The following is a 15,195-nucleotide window of genomic DNA, read 5'->3' on the forward strand; positions in this document are numbered from 1 at the left end:
TTAGCTATTTATGTGTAACATTCTAATCTTATAAACTTTGCAGGTTTCAAAATAAAGGCATTTCTGAAGAATCCTTTGTGCAGAATTCCTTTATTAACAATAAAACTTTGTATTAACTAAAGCACATTCTCCACTAGGCCTTGCTTCATTAGCCTGATTTGAATTACCCTACATATTTGAAAATAATTTAAAAAATTTGAGTAGGTCCTGACAGTTTTTCATTAATCCATCTTCCTATCTTTGGTTACTCTGTATTAGAATTAAAAATTTTAATTATTATCATTAATCTCCTTCTTACATTTGTGAAAAGAAAATGATGGAACTGAACAATCACAGGAAACATTTTTACCCAAATTCTAAGTACCTGTAAAAAGTACAGAGGAATCCCTCCTGATGTTTGAATTAATAGTTTTAAGTATGTGTCAGGTGATTCTCCTTTGGTGAAGGAATTGGCAACCCACTCCAGTATTCTTGCCTGGATAATCCCATGGACAGAGGAGCCTGACAGGCTACAGTCCATGGGGTCACAAAGCGTAGGATACAACTGAAGCTTTTAACACACAGGTACACACGGTGATTCCTTTTATTCTTAGCTTTTCAATCATGTGCTATTGTTGCCTATCTGTCATAAAAAGGGAAGTAGATTGTTAAGGAAAAGATCTAAAACTCCTAAATATTTATTGAGATTTTCCCCTTTTTAGTCAAGAATAGAAAATAAGCACTTTGGAGAGAAGAAAACGCTATTTAGAAGTAGGAAACTTTCAATTGTTTAAACCTTGATGTTTGTATTCACAGCATCTTTGTAGACTGTTCTCTACAAATGGTTATTGTCCTCTGCAGAGACAAATCCTAGTCTAAACCCAATTAATTATACATTTTAAGACCTTTAAAATCCTTTAAAAATTTAAAAAATGGAAGTGGTAGGGTATATTTTAACAAATAAAAACACTTACTATTTATTTAGCAATCCTATTGTGTAAATAGTTTCTTAGGTTTTGTTGCTGAGCACATTTTTGAAAGTGAAAGTGAGAGTGAAGTCGCTCAGTTGTGTCCGACTCTCTGCGACCCCGTGGACTGTAGCCTACCAGGCTCCTCCATCCATGGGATTCTCCAGGCAAGAATACTGGAGTGGGTTACCATTTCCTTCTCCAGGGGATCTTCCCAACCCAGGGATCGAACCTGGGTCTCCTGCATTGGAGGCAGACGCTTTAACCTCTGAGCCACCAGGGAATTTTTAGTAAAGACTAAAACAAATAGAGGAGGAATTGGGAAATCTAACAATAAGAGGAAAGATTTCCCAGGGAACAAAAGAAGAAGAAAGAATGCAGTTTAAAATTGCCATAAACTTTTATCCCAGAAAAGATGACCAGTTGTATTTGTCTTCAATCAGCTGTATTCATTTTGTTTTTCAGATTGATGATTACCCAGAATTTCTAAGTCCACCAGATAGAGAAACCAACCAACACATTCGTATCATCTATTATTCAACTGTTTTTAAAAAAGAGTGTGAAAAATCAAAAGGTGTCAGGAAATTCTTATTTCCATTTCATCATGCCAATGCTAACAACAAAAAAGGTATGTAATATATTTCTTTAGGTGACATAAGAAAAGATACATTTCTACATGAGATAAAAAGATAATGTTCTTTTTTCCTCTCCAGCTTTATGGAAGTATGATTGACAAATAAAAATCAATAATTGATATTTAAGGCGTACAGTGTGATGTTTTGATATATGTATATCAAAGTGATCACTGTGAAGTGATCACCACAGTCAGGCTAACTAAGATATCCATCACCACACGCGGCTACTTTTTTGTTTGCTTTTTTTTTTTTTTAAACACTTGAGATCTACTCTCTCTGCAGATTTCAAATATACAGCATGTTGTTGTTAACTACAGTCACCATGCTATACATTTCAGTCTCTAGGACTTATTTATCTTATAACTGAAATGTTGTAACCTTGGATGCACACCTACCTTTTCCCCTCACCTCCACTTCCCAGTCCCACCATTATACTCTCTGTTACTGTGAGTTCCTTTTTTAGATTCCACGCAAGTGAGATTATGCAGTATTTACGTTTCTGTGCCTGGCTTATTTGCACAATGTCTTCCAGGCTCATCCATGTTGTTGCAAATGGCAGAATTTCCTTCGTTTTAGAAGCTGGATAATACTACATTGTGTGTGTGTATGTATACACATATACACATACATACACAGGCTTCCCAGGTGGCACAGTGGTGAAGAATCCACCTGCCAATGCAGAAGATGCAAGAAACACAAGTTTGATCCCTGAGTCGGGAAGATCCCCTGGAGTATGAAGTGGCAACCTGCCTCTGTCTTCTTGCCTGGAAAATTCCATGGCCAGAGGAGCCTGGAGGGCTACCATCCATGGGGTTGCAGAGTCAGACAGGACTGAGCGACAAAGCACGCGTGTGTGTGCACACACACACACACACACACACACACACTACATTTTCTTTATCCATTCATCTACTGCCAGACACTTCGGTTGTTTACCATTCTTGACTGTGTGTGCTCAGTTGCTAAGTCACGTCTGACTTTTTGTGACCCCATGGACTGTGGTCTGCCAGGCTCCTTTGTCCATAGATTCCCCAGGCAAGAACACTGGAGTGGGTTGCTACTTCATTCTCCAGGGGTACTTCCCAACCCAGGAATTGAACCCACACCTCTTGCATCTCCTGCATTGGCAGACAGTTTCTTTACCACTGAGCCACCTGGGAAGCCCCATTACACAATTCTTAACTACTGTAAGTAGTTCTGCTATGAACATAGGAGTGCAGATATCTCTTTGAGACAGTGACTTTATTTCCTTCAGATATATACCCAGAAGTGGGATGGCTTTTATTTTTAATTTTTGGGGGAACTTCCATACCATTTTCCAGAATAGCTGTACTAACTTACATTCCCTCCCAACAGTGCATGACGGTTTTCTTTTTTTTTTTTTTTGCATCCTTGCCAACACTTATTATCTTCTGACCTTTCGATAAGTCACCCTAGCAGGTGTGAGGTGATAGCACACTGTGGTTTTGACTTGCTTTTCCCTCATGATTAATGATTGAGAAGATTCGGTTCTTTACACTGAGGATAAGCTGACTGTCCATGATCAGCAGCATAGTGCCTGGGCCTAGTTTGCCATGAGTAGAGAGGAAGGAAAGAAAGAAAAGTATGGAAGAAAGAAAGGGAGGAAGGAAAATAAAAGAAGAAAGAAAAAAAGAGAGGAAACTTTTTACACTAAATATTGGTTTAAAAAAAGAATGAATTAGACTCTGAATTCCGTTTGGTCAGTGCTTGTTTGATTTTAGTAACCTTATCAACAATCAGAGATTTTAATGAAAAACCTGGTGAAGAAGTGCAGGGGGTAATCAGAAAGATTGTGAGGGGGTAACCAGAAAGATTGTGAACACCTGGCTTTAGGAAAACTCCTTATAGTCATCTCTCTGAACCCTGGGCCTCTTACCAGCAAGGGAGCCACCAGCCCTGCCCTGATAATTGTGGTTTATTAACAGCATTCACTCTTCATTCAAAAACATTGGTCGGAAATCTGTTCCCAAGAATGATTCACATCTAGATAAAAACATGAAAAGTCACCTTTAGATCTTGTTTTTAGGGAGCTCAGTGTGTGATTTTCCAGTTGTGCCTAAGGAGACCCAGATGATCTGGAGAAAGGGAGGTGGGGAGTCCAGACTCCCGGCACTCAACGGGCTCAACCCCAGAGCTGCCCTGCTCCGAGGTTTCACACTTCGGGCCCTTCCCAAACATTTCTCAAGGAGAAGTTTTAAAAATTCAAGGGTGACTGGATTAAAATAGATTATATAGTTCAGCAAGACACAGCTTACTTTCTTGGTCTTATTTTGTGTATGAAAAATACACATACGTATATGTATTTGATATATGTGTATGAAATGTACATGTATACAAAGGAGTCCTTTAAAGTATCCATCCCTATAATTGGGAGCTGGTGAAAAGCAGAAAAAAAAGGCATAGACTTGGGACTCAGTTAAGCCCAGTTTGCATACTGGTTCTCACCCTTCCCAGCTGTGTGACTGTCTGCAAGTCACTCAACATTTTTGTGAGCCTCAGCGCCCTCATCTCTGTTACTAGCTTCACAAGGTCATCGTATTATGTGAACTCATGTGGCCAGGGCTGGGCACACAGCAGGAAAGTGGGCAACTGTGAAGTCTGCATGCTCAGCATGGAGGGAGAAAGAAAGGATGAGATCCACGGTGGCTCACTGGATAGGCCCTTCCACTTCCGGCGTCTCGCCAGTGTAGCCAGACCAGCCCGTACCAGCCTGTTCACGCTTCACTGGACTCCACTCAAAATCAGGGTCAACCTCTTGGAGTACTGAATAGCTACTAAGTGTGAGAAACATGTCCGGTGTTTGTACACTGTTCTGGATAAGGACCTTACCACATCGACACTCTAGAGCATGGCAACTGTTTTTTAAAAGCTGCTCTAATTAGCAAACTCGTTAAATCCCTGGTTGCTCACCAGGTCTCCTGTCACACTCATTAGGATATCTAACTGGTGTTGGTTGCCTTAAGTCCATATTTATCCTTGTCCACAAGCATAATTATTCTTGGCTTCTTTTCCCCTAACACATATAAGAAGATGAAAACATGCATGAAAGAAGCCAATTATAGGTAGAAGTTTTATGAAATTTAAATTCCTAGAAACTTTGCAAATGATGTTAAAAGCAGTGAAGAGTCTTTAAAAAAATTACCCTTTGTTCACACACATATTCATGGAATGACACCTCTCCCCGCCTCTTCTTTACTTTCATCTCCAAAGGTACCATCTGACACTTTGGCAAAGGGATTTTCAAAAACACGAAATGACTGCTATTTTCAGGGAGTCATACGTAGCACACATTGGAGGATAAAATATATGCCCCCTTTCCAGCAAGTCAGCACTGATGTGTTCAGATTCCTCTTGGCCTCCAAGCTGCTTATTCCTGGGTTAGGTATTGCTCTGTGGACAGGACCCCAATGGTTCACCTCCTGGACATTCTGTAATATGTAATTCTGAAGCAAGAGATATGCTCAAACCTATCTAAGCGTCTATTTGACGGTAGTCATTATCAGAGTCCTTCATGTTAATAATGATGATGCCATACCTAGAGAAGCCGCTCACATTAATTACTTAGTATTTAAATAAAGATAATTATTAGAACTCCAAATCTCTTGGGTGAAAGCCTAGGGAATATTTGTGTCATGTGGTAAAGGTGCTCACACTCCAATCAAGTAGATCATCTTAACAAAGGAAGCTCAAAATTGCAGATCATTAATAATATAAATGCTGAGTTTAATCACCATACTTTAAAGTAGGATTTCTAATTAGGCCCAACTTATCTGGAGCTACAAAGAGGCTTTTCTCTGTAGTACACATGGGCTATATGTTACTTGTATGGGCCACAGTTAGCCCTCTGAATTGCACATTTTATGGCAACCCACTCCAGTATTCTTGCCTGGAGAATCCTGTGGATGGAGGAGCCTGTGGACTACAGTTCATAGGGCTGCAAAGAGTCAGACACAACTGAAGCGACTTAGTACGCATGCACATATGGTTAGATGGAGGGCATGATTGAGTGAGTGAGTGAAGTCGCTCAGTCATGTCAGACTCTTTGCGACCCCATGGACTGTAGCCTACCAGGGTCCTCAGTCCATGGGATTTTCCAGGCAAGAATACTGGAGTGGGTTGCCATTTCCTTCTCCAGGGGATCTTCCTGACCCAGGGATCGAACCCAGGTTTCTGGCATTGTAGGCAGACGCTTTACCGTCTGAGCTACCAGGGAAGCCCTTGATGGAGGGCATGATTAGTAAACTCTAAATGGACAGTCTTGGTGACAGCAGAGTGACAGTGGTGAGCTGAACTGACAGTAAGAGCTCTAGAATGAATGGGGTTATTAATGCCCGTTAACTTCAGGTACATTCTAGAATGGCACTATCCAAGAGAACTTTCTGCAATGATGGAATTGTTCTATATCTAGTCTAATTATGTCTAAATGGTATCCATCTAAATATCCATCAGGCTATTGAGGACCTGAGATGACTAGCTACTAACTGCATTTTAATTAATTTTAATGTTAATAGCCACAGGTAGCTCATGGCTACCAAATTGATCACTGCAGTTCTAGAATCATGGAAAGGAGCTTAAAGATTTTAGTGGCATATTTTGAAACACTGGCATAAAGTGAAGTAGACTAATCCCCAAACCAGAACAAGACACAATAATGTAATGAAACAAACACAGAATCAAAGTTTTATATATGTGTGTGCATATGTATACATGTGTATGTGCATAATTTTTATTTTAAACCTAAAACCTAGATGTTTCTTAAAACTAGTGATGTGGGGTAAAGCCAAAACAACAAGACACTGATGAGTCTCTTAGGTTAAATGGATAACTTTTTAAAAGAAAAATTTTTGGCTGCTCCATGCAGCATGTGGGATGCAAGTTCCCCGACCAGGAATGGAACCCACGCCCACTGCATTGGGAGCGCAGACTCCTAGCCACTGGACCGCCAGGGAAGTCTCTGGATAATTTTTATCAATACATAAGCTTGTTGGTCTTCCCCACAGGAGTAGGATTTGACAAATATAATCAAACCTCCTACAGGCAAAACAGCAGGTTCATTCTTTCCGGCGTGTCGCTTCTGAAAGTACTCCTCAGCTGACCAGCACCGTGTACCATCAGACACACACTGTCCTGAATGGCTGAAGGACTTCCTACCCAGGCTGCTGAAGAAGATTGAAGACCGCTGGTGCACGCGAGATGACACAGGGCAGATCTCTCTATTATCTGCACTCAGGCTCTCTTGCCATTACTGGCCAGTATAGCCCTGCCCGGTTCTGATCACTGGCATCCAGGAGACCAGACATCCCACCAAGTGTTGAAACACGGCTCTAGCTGTACTTCATCTCTCAGTGGAGGACAGATGATCCTAAGTTTAGCCACTCCATTGTTACAAATTAAAAAGCTAATACAGAGAGGCAGGGACATTGACACTAAAGTTTTGTCACACCCTCTTAGTGTCCTCATACACAGAAAGAGAAAGTTCAAGTTTGGCTGGTGAACTTGGACGAACTCAGGTTTAAGAGATGACTTGAAGCTAGCTAGGTACAGGTTGACTGTAGGCAGCATCAGCTTCTTAGTAAGGAAGCCCCAGCACTCTCTTTCCCCTTTCCAGCATGCCAGCAGTGCAGGACTGTTTTCAGTTCTCCAAGCTGCCTGTTTCCTGGGCTAGGTACTGCTCTGTACATGCGTCTCCTGCGGTTCACCTCCTAGACATCCTGTAATATGTGGTCCTGAAGAAGAGATAGGCTCAAACTTGTCTGACCCCCTAGGCCACAGGTGTTCTACTAACATGTTCTACTTAATTCTAGCAAAAACCAAAGGTGTTATTTGTACCACATTTAGTACTGAATTTGTGAAATGCCTACTATTTCAAGCGCCTGTGATGACTGGGGTCCTAAACACTTACGTATTAGTAAAGGTTATTAGCTTGCAAGTACAAACAATTTGATTCTGCCTTAATGCCAAAGAGGATTTATTGGAAAGATTTTGGAGCCTCTTAGGCAATCCAAAGGGGGAACAGAAGAACCAAATAGTGGAAGACACCCGGGGGCCTGCTCCAGGGACTGAATAGCCTGTGAGGAACCCTCCTCTAGGGTTCAGGCAGCCCAAGGGCCACAACTACTGAGCCTGATCAATAGCTAGAGAGTCTGTGTGCTGCAATGAAAGATCCTGCATGAGACAAGACTCAATGCAGCTAAATAAACAGAGTCAGCAAATCAGTACCTGTAACTATATCTTCTTTATCAGCTCAATCAAACTATATAATTAATGACCAATTAACTTTTCTTTTTTCCTTAGTCAAAGAAGAGAATAATGGGCCTGTCTTTTGGAGAGGCAAAAAGTCTAAAAGTCTGAATGAATCCTTTTTCAGGTGAGATTGTTGGTTTACGTTTTTAACTTACTGATCAAAATTTGTTTTACATTTTTAAAATGCTTTTGCTCTACTAAAATCTTCGAGTTGAGTTCTGTTATCTCATATATATAATAATGAAGGTATTTGGGGAGGCTTTCTTCTACATTCAAATCCAGTTAGTTATAAACTATAAATTTTCTCATTTCAATGGAATATACAGTATCTCAATATGAGTAAATGATTAAAATCAAATTCAAAAACACTTACTGAACTCTGATTCTGTGTAGTAGGAAGCTGGTCCCTGTAGTAGATACAATGAGTGAGATATAGTTCTACCCTTGAGAAGCTGATTCTAACCAGGACATATGATATTTGCATAAATGAAGACACTACAAAGTACACATGCCAAGTGTCCTCAATGAGTGTGAGCAGCTTGTCAGAGAGATGTAATGAGGAGAAAGGTTTTATTCAGTTTGGGGGAGGAGTCAAGACGTCAGATGACAGTTGTTGAAGGAATAGCACAGATGGTGCTTCAGATATTGCAGTCGTGGGAATGGTAGAAGCTACGATAGAGGCAGGAAGAAAATGGAACATGTGTAAATTTAAGAAGGAGTTTCCTAAGCTGCACAACTCAAAATATGGTTCTGTTACACACCTTAAGTATCTAGACATGAGAAGGAGGAGGGGAGCATGGGATTCTAAGAGCTCTGATCCAGGGGATGACAGGCAGCGGAGAAATTAAGGTGTGTTGGGGCCTTGAAGGTCAGGTATGACATGGGGGGAGTAGCCAGGTTAGGAAAACACTGTAAAACGCCGCAAAGGAAAAGTGAACTCCTACTTGGGAAGTATGCGCAGCCCTGTGGTGCCCCATGCTGTGTGATAACTCGGGATACTGGGGAGGGTCCTTTTCCCACTGGACTTACTCTCATGCTCACCTTCTCTCACTGCACAATGATGTACAAAGGCCTTCTAAACCTAAATGTCACTATTATAACTTTTTTTCCTCACCAAAAGAAAAAAAATGGGTTTAGGAAGCCTTGTGTCAGATAGGCTTAGAGGAGCATGATTTGATCTAAATCCATGCAATAAGACGCCATGTTTTAAGGGGTTGCAATTCCATTGTTACCCTGAGCACCGTAAGTTACTAGCTTCTTGGAGGAGGGTCTCTGCCTTCCTGTCTCAAGGCACTAAGTGATGTCCCTAACATGGCTTGCATAACTGGAAGTACTGAGGGGCTGTGCCAGTGGATAGCCCCACATGCTCTCAGATTCAACATTCTTCATTTCACATTTGGTGTACAGTGTCCCAATTTTCCTATACCATGCTGATAGCCTCATTGTTTTCTTCCAATTTAGAAAAATAAAAGAGATTTGTAAGTAATGTAGCAGTAGTTGTTGTAGGTTATCTTGGAGGTTAGAACTCTGTTAAAAAGTGGCTGAAGTCCAACATAGGTTAAAAGGGGAATTTAGGCAATATTGGAATTAGAGGGCAATGCATGTTATTCAACATTCATTCAGTAGATATATATAGATACAATGTAGATCCATCTATCTTACCTGTTAAATCTGGTGTATTCTATTTGTTGGGCTCTGTGATTGATTTCACATGTACAACAGTGAGAAAAATCAGTAAAAGTTAGAAACCACACCACAGGAATGTAGGAATGGTAAGCATGAAGTTGGACTAGGCATACCTGGAACTGGGGACTTGAGTGCCATAGACCTTTGTCTCTGTCTCCTTGGATGTTTGTGGATCAACTTCCTTTTCTTTCACTGAATAACAAGTCCTCTCTGGGACAGCAAAGTCAACAGCTGTCTTAACTTCACTTTTTACTGCTCCCACCACCACATGGCGGCTAACTCACATACTTTCTTGCACCAAATTAAAAAATCCTGGGACCTCCCTGGTGGTCCAGTGGTTAAGAATCCGCCTGCTGGTGCAGGGGACACAGGTCTGATCCCTGGTCTGGGAACTAAGATCCCACACGCCACGGGGCAGCTAGGCCTGTGTGTCAGAACTACTGAAGCCCATGTACCCTAAAGCCTGTGCTCTGCAACAAGAGAAACCACAGCAAAGAGAAGCCTGCACGCCTCTATTAGAGAAAACCCATGCACAGCAACGAAGAGCCTGAGAGCTCCAGTGAAGACCCACCACAACCAAAAAAAAAAAAATCCTGGGACGTCTCCAATGCCTAGCTTGAATAAATGATTCACTGCTGAAAATATCCACTATAACCAAGAAGTTTAAGAACATGGCAGCTTCTGTGCGCTCCATGTGTGGAGGAGAGGAGTGAATATAAGTCGGGGTGGTAGAGTTAGGTCTGCTATCCATAGTTTTCTAGGACTGCCATCTTCGTAATTAAACATTTGAGTCAAAAGTGTAAACAAAAGGCAGGCTATGATAAACACTAACTAGAGGGCTAAAGAATGTTATCGTGTAGAGGGCTTTAACACACCTCTGTGGTATAAAGTTCTAGGCCTAATTATGAGAAGCTGCAGGTCATAAGAAGGAAGTAGTTATCTTGGGACATCAGACTTACATAAATATGATTACTTTTCAAGGTAATAGTAAACAACAGACCTTTTAACACCTGAGGGATGGAAAACAGACTAGTGATGATCTCTGATAATGAGATTCAGTACTTCAGTTTTTCTATCTTTAGTATAGCTCTTCATTAGTGGATAGTTTCACATACTCAAACATTTTACAGGAGAAAACCCAGGCAGATGTCTCCTCAAAATGCTCCTTGAGGAAAAGTTTATTGTGACCAATTTTAAGAGTCCCCTAAAGCTGGCGGGGAGAACACTGCCTATTGCTTGCACATATAAAAGGAAAACATAGAGATCAACAGAACATTTTTACAGTGCTGGCACAGGGTCAGATTCAACTGAGTTCACCCTGAATAATTCAAAAGGAAAAGAGTGACAATGCTTAGTCCTCAGTCTAGATCTGCTCAGCTCATACCCAACTAGGGTGGATTTTGATATGAGTTTACACCTGTTTATAGCCACTCCAGTACACTTGCCTGGAAAATCCCATGAACGGAGGAGCCTGGTAGGCTACAGTCCATGGGGTCGAGAAGAGTCGGACATGACTGGGCAACTTCGCTTTCACTTTATAGCCTCTAGTGATATCTAGCTAATGGAAACTTAAAAGAAGACTTTCTAACCATAGCACATGGCAAGTAGAAGGATGACCTGAAGAAACCAATCTGTTTAATAAACAGAATTCACCCGGGTTCAATCCCTGGGTTGGGAAGATCCCCTGGAGAAGGAAATGGCAACCCACTCCAGTGTTCTTGCCTGGAGAATCCCATGGAGGGAGGAGCCTGGCAGGCTACAGTCCATGGGGTTGCAAGAGTCAGACATGACTGAGTGACTAAACCACCACCACATGACAGAGGTGACCACCTTGGCATCCTTATGAAATGAGAATGTGTTGCACTTAATATCATTAGCAAAACAGAAGGGAAAAAAACAATCAAAAAGAAGTTGAACCTTCTATCTTTCTCTAAGAAGAAACATTTCTTGGCAGAAAGTAGAAGAAGGGAGCTGTGTTATTCTTTTCTTCATAGTAGAGAAAAACATGCAGGCTCAGTAGTCACACTGGATAACCTCAAGTCTGGACTCTGTCTTGGACTATTTCACCTTCCCAGGGCTTCAGTCCTCATTGTAGGATGGGGCTCACAATGGTACCTATCCCACAGGGATGATACATAAAGAACTAAATCACGTATGGTTGACCCTTGAACAACACTGGTTTGAACTTTGCAGGTTCATTTATATGGATATTTCTTTAATAGGTTCTGTAATAGTACTACAGTCCTACACAATCCTCAGATATGGAACCTTGGATACAGAGGGGTGACTCTCAAGTGTTCTGTGTTGATTTTCAACTGTGCAGAGGGTCAGCGCCCCAACCCCATGTTGTTCAAGGGTCAACTGTACATGTAAAGTGCTTGAACTGTGTGTGACACTTAGTAGCTCCCTATTAAACTTAGCTCTGTTGTTATTGCTAATTATCTGTAAGTCAGTCACTAAACAATAATCTATTCAGCATCCTCAGAATCCTTGATCAAGTCTTGGAACAGAATAACTTTCCTCTTTTCTACTCTCACTAATAATGCGGTATTTAAAGAATAAAAATGCTATTGCGTGGGCTTCCCGGGTGGCTCAGTGGTAAAGAATCCATCTGCCAGTGCAGGAGAAACGAGTTCAATCCCTGGTCCGGGAAGACCCCACATGCTGAGAAGCAACTAAGTCGGTGAGCCACAACTACCGAGCCTGTGCTCCGGAGCCCAGGCGCTGCAACGGCTGAGCCCGTGTGCCACAACTACTGAGCCCGTGCACCTAGAGCTCATGGTCCACAACAGGAGAAGCTGCCACCATGAGAAGCCCGTATACGACGCCTGCAATGTAGCCCCTGGTTGCCACAACCAGAGAAACGCTCATGCAGCAATGAAGACCCAGCATAGCCAAAAATGAAAATAAGTAAATAATTTTTTTAAAAGCTATTAAAAATGCCATTGTGCAATAATTTGGCATGTGTGTGTGCTAAGTTGCTTCAGGCATGTCCGACTCTTTGTGATCCTGTGGACCGTAGCCTGCCAGGCTCCTCTGTCCTTGGGATTCTCCAGGCAAGAATACTGGAGTGGGTTGCCATAAAATGTACAATTCACAGTGCTAACTGTGTTGAATATTATGTTATGTGACTCTGGGTCACATGAAGAGTTTGGTACTGGTCTCTGCCAGCCTCTTGATTACACTTAAATACTGATAATTGCTTTCCAGTTTTGAATTATATTACATAAAATTGCTTATATCTCACCAATTCTGCTTTAGTAGAGCCTTCACGGGAAATTTTTTATTCAGGAGAGCTGTAATTCTACATCTTGAGATCTAGGCCTATATGATTTTTTTATGGAAGAATCATTGTTCTTTATTGTTCTGCTTGTTTTTTCTATTTTATGCATTAATCTGACTACCTCCTTGAATAGGTGCTTTGCTCTCCATGAAAACTAAATTCCCTGTTTTCGTATTTAACTTCTTTCTCTTCCTTCTTAAGAGTTTTAAAAATCTGGAGAAGGAAATGGCAACCCACTCCAGTATTCTTGCCTGGAAAATCCCATGGATGGAGGAGCCTGGTAGGGTACAGTCCATGGGGTCGCAAAGAGTTGGACACGACTGAGCAACTTCATTTTGTGTTTTTGATGATACAAAGGAATTGTGGTGTGCGATAAAATGTTTTTGCTAGGTAAAAAAAAAAAAGAGTTTTAAAAATCAAATAATTATTATATTTTGTATTTGATTTTAAAACTCTTGAAAAAGATGAGAAAGAAGGTAAATAAATTCTACTTAAATAAAAACTTTTCATTTCTTGATTGAATCAATACACTAGCATATATGTACTTTGTCTTCTTAGTCGACCTTGCATCTAACGGATTTTTCTGAAGCTGTTTAATGTTGCCTGTTGCTTTTTGGACTGTGGCTTTAACTTGATGGTTTCAGCCTTGAGGAGTGAATGTGGCTGTGTCTGATGTGGAGGGGAAAAGGAGAAAAGTCATTTGTGCATAATTTTGATCTTGAAGTTATCTTTCCCAGTTCTCTCATTGCCTACTCCTTTACGGCTGGGCTTTCCCTAGAGATACATAATTAGTTCATTAGAAAAACACTTGACTTTTAGCAACCTAGTACTATAAATATGAAGTCGACAAGTGTGGAAATTCAAGGTTCTAGAACTCTTGCTTAGTAATGAACTACTCTTTAATCAGACTACTAAGAGTGGGTATTACTGAATTTTAAATGGAAAATACAGTTTAGCTTTATGGTTGGCTTGCTTAATTGGTGAAGCTGTAATGTCTGTGGCATTTTAATTTATGCTGTCAAAAAGGTAATTCTTGTTAGAACTCTTTTAACTCTCTAAAATAATAAGTTTTTCATACGACTGAGTAAATTACAGTCACTTCAAGTGGACCTTTCTGTAACTACCTGAAATCATTTTGATGACCTTTCACATTTAAGATTGGTTCAGTTCAGTCGCTCAGTTGTGTCCAACTCTTTGTGACCCCATGGACTGCAGCACGCCAGGCCTCCCTGTCCACCACCAACTCCCGGAGCTTATTCTAACTCATGTCCATCGAGTCAGTGATGCCATCCAACCATCTCATCCTCTCTCATCCCTTTCTCCTCCCACCTTCAATCTTTCCCAGCATCAGGGTCTTTTCCAGTGAGTCAGTTCTTTGCATCATGTGGCCAAAGCATTGGAGTTTCAGCTTCAACATCAGTCCTCCCAATGAATATTCAGGACTGATTTCCTTTAGGATAGACTGGTTGGATCTCCTTACAGTCCAAGGGACTCTCAAGAGTCTTCTCCAACACCACAGTTCAAAAGCATCAGTTCTTCAGTGCTCAGCTTTCTTTATAGTCCAATTCTCACATCCATATTTGACTACTGGAAAAACCATAGCTTTGACTAGACAGACCTTTGTTGGCAAAGTGATGTCTCTGCTATTTAATATGCTGCTTAGGTTGATCATAGCTTTTCTTCCAAGGAGCAAGTGTCTTTGAATTTCATGGCTGCAATCACCATCTGCAGTGATTTTGGAGCCCAGAAAAATAAAGTCTCTCACTGTTTCCCCATCTGTTTGCCATGAAGTGATGGGACCGGATGCCATGATCTTAGTTTAACATATGTTGTGCCTAAAATGAACATTTTAACCTAATTTCATAACATTATCTAACATAATCTGTGCACTGGCTATTCAATTCAGTTCCCATAGAGAAAATTTTATAAAATATCATCTACAAAAATAAAGAAAAGCTATCACTTTTTGAGCAGTTGTATATTCATGCATGAGTGTTGTGCGTGCATACATATACACATATGTAAAGTCAGTGGAAGAGGGAGCTGAGAGTTGAAACTCAGCCTAGTTCATAGCATTGTACAGATGATGAATTAATTCTACACGTGTTTAATATTAAGAACAAATACAAACAAAGTGGTTTCCAACTTTCATAGAGGTTCCAGTCTCACAAGGGAGACAAGATAAATTAATATAAAATGATAAACCAGCAATTCGAGGCAATATAGGGTAATATTAATAGCTAGCACCTATTGAGTGATTAATAGCTAGCATCTATTGAGTATTGCATGTATTTTCTTACTTAATCCTCACAGAAACCCAATGAGATGGTTCTATTGGTCCCTATTTTAAAATTAGGAAATAAAGGCTTAGGTCAATCAA

The 15,195-nt window shown here is 40.8% G+C and overlaps 2 protein-coding genes and 1 non-coding gene across 4 annotated transcripts in view; 1 reads left to right on the forward strand and 2 right to left on the reverse strand.

Annotated features, from left to right (window-relative positions):
- XPOT (exportin for tRNA) overlaps positions 1–15,195 on the reverse strand; it is a 154,467-nt gene that overhangs the window by 77,098 nt on the left and 62,174 nt on the right. The window lies entirely within an intron of this gene.
- C3H12orf56 (chromosome 3 C12orf56 homolog) overlaps positions 1–15,195 on the forward strand; it is a 78,229-nt gene that overhangs the window by 26,753 nt on the left and 36,281 nt on the right. Inside the window, exons 2-3 of the mRNA XM_061124189.1 lie at positions 1,413–1,575; positions 7,898–7,970. Coding sequence (XP_060980172.1) covers positions 1,413–1,575; positions 7,898–7,970 — 236 coding nt within the window. The remainder of the gene's footprint in view (positions 1–1,412; positions 1,576–7,897; positions 7,971–15,195) is intronic.
- TRNAW-CCA (transfer RNA tryptophan (anticodon CCA)) lies at positions 1,159–1,230 on the reverse strand. Its single transcript has one exon. It is a non-coding gene; the product is annotated as a tRNA-Trp (tRNA).

The sequence above is a fragment of the Dama dama genome, chromosome 3 (assembly GCF_033118175.1).
Source record: "Dama dama isolate Ldn47 chromosome 3, ASM3311817v1, whole genome shotgun sequence".
NCBI lineage: Eukaryota > Metazoa > Chordata > Mammalia > Artiodactyla > Cervidae > Dama > Dama dama.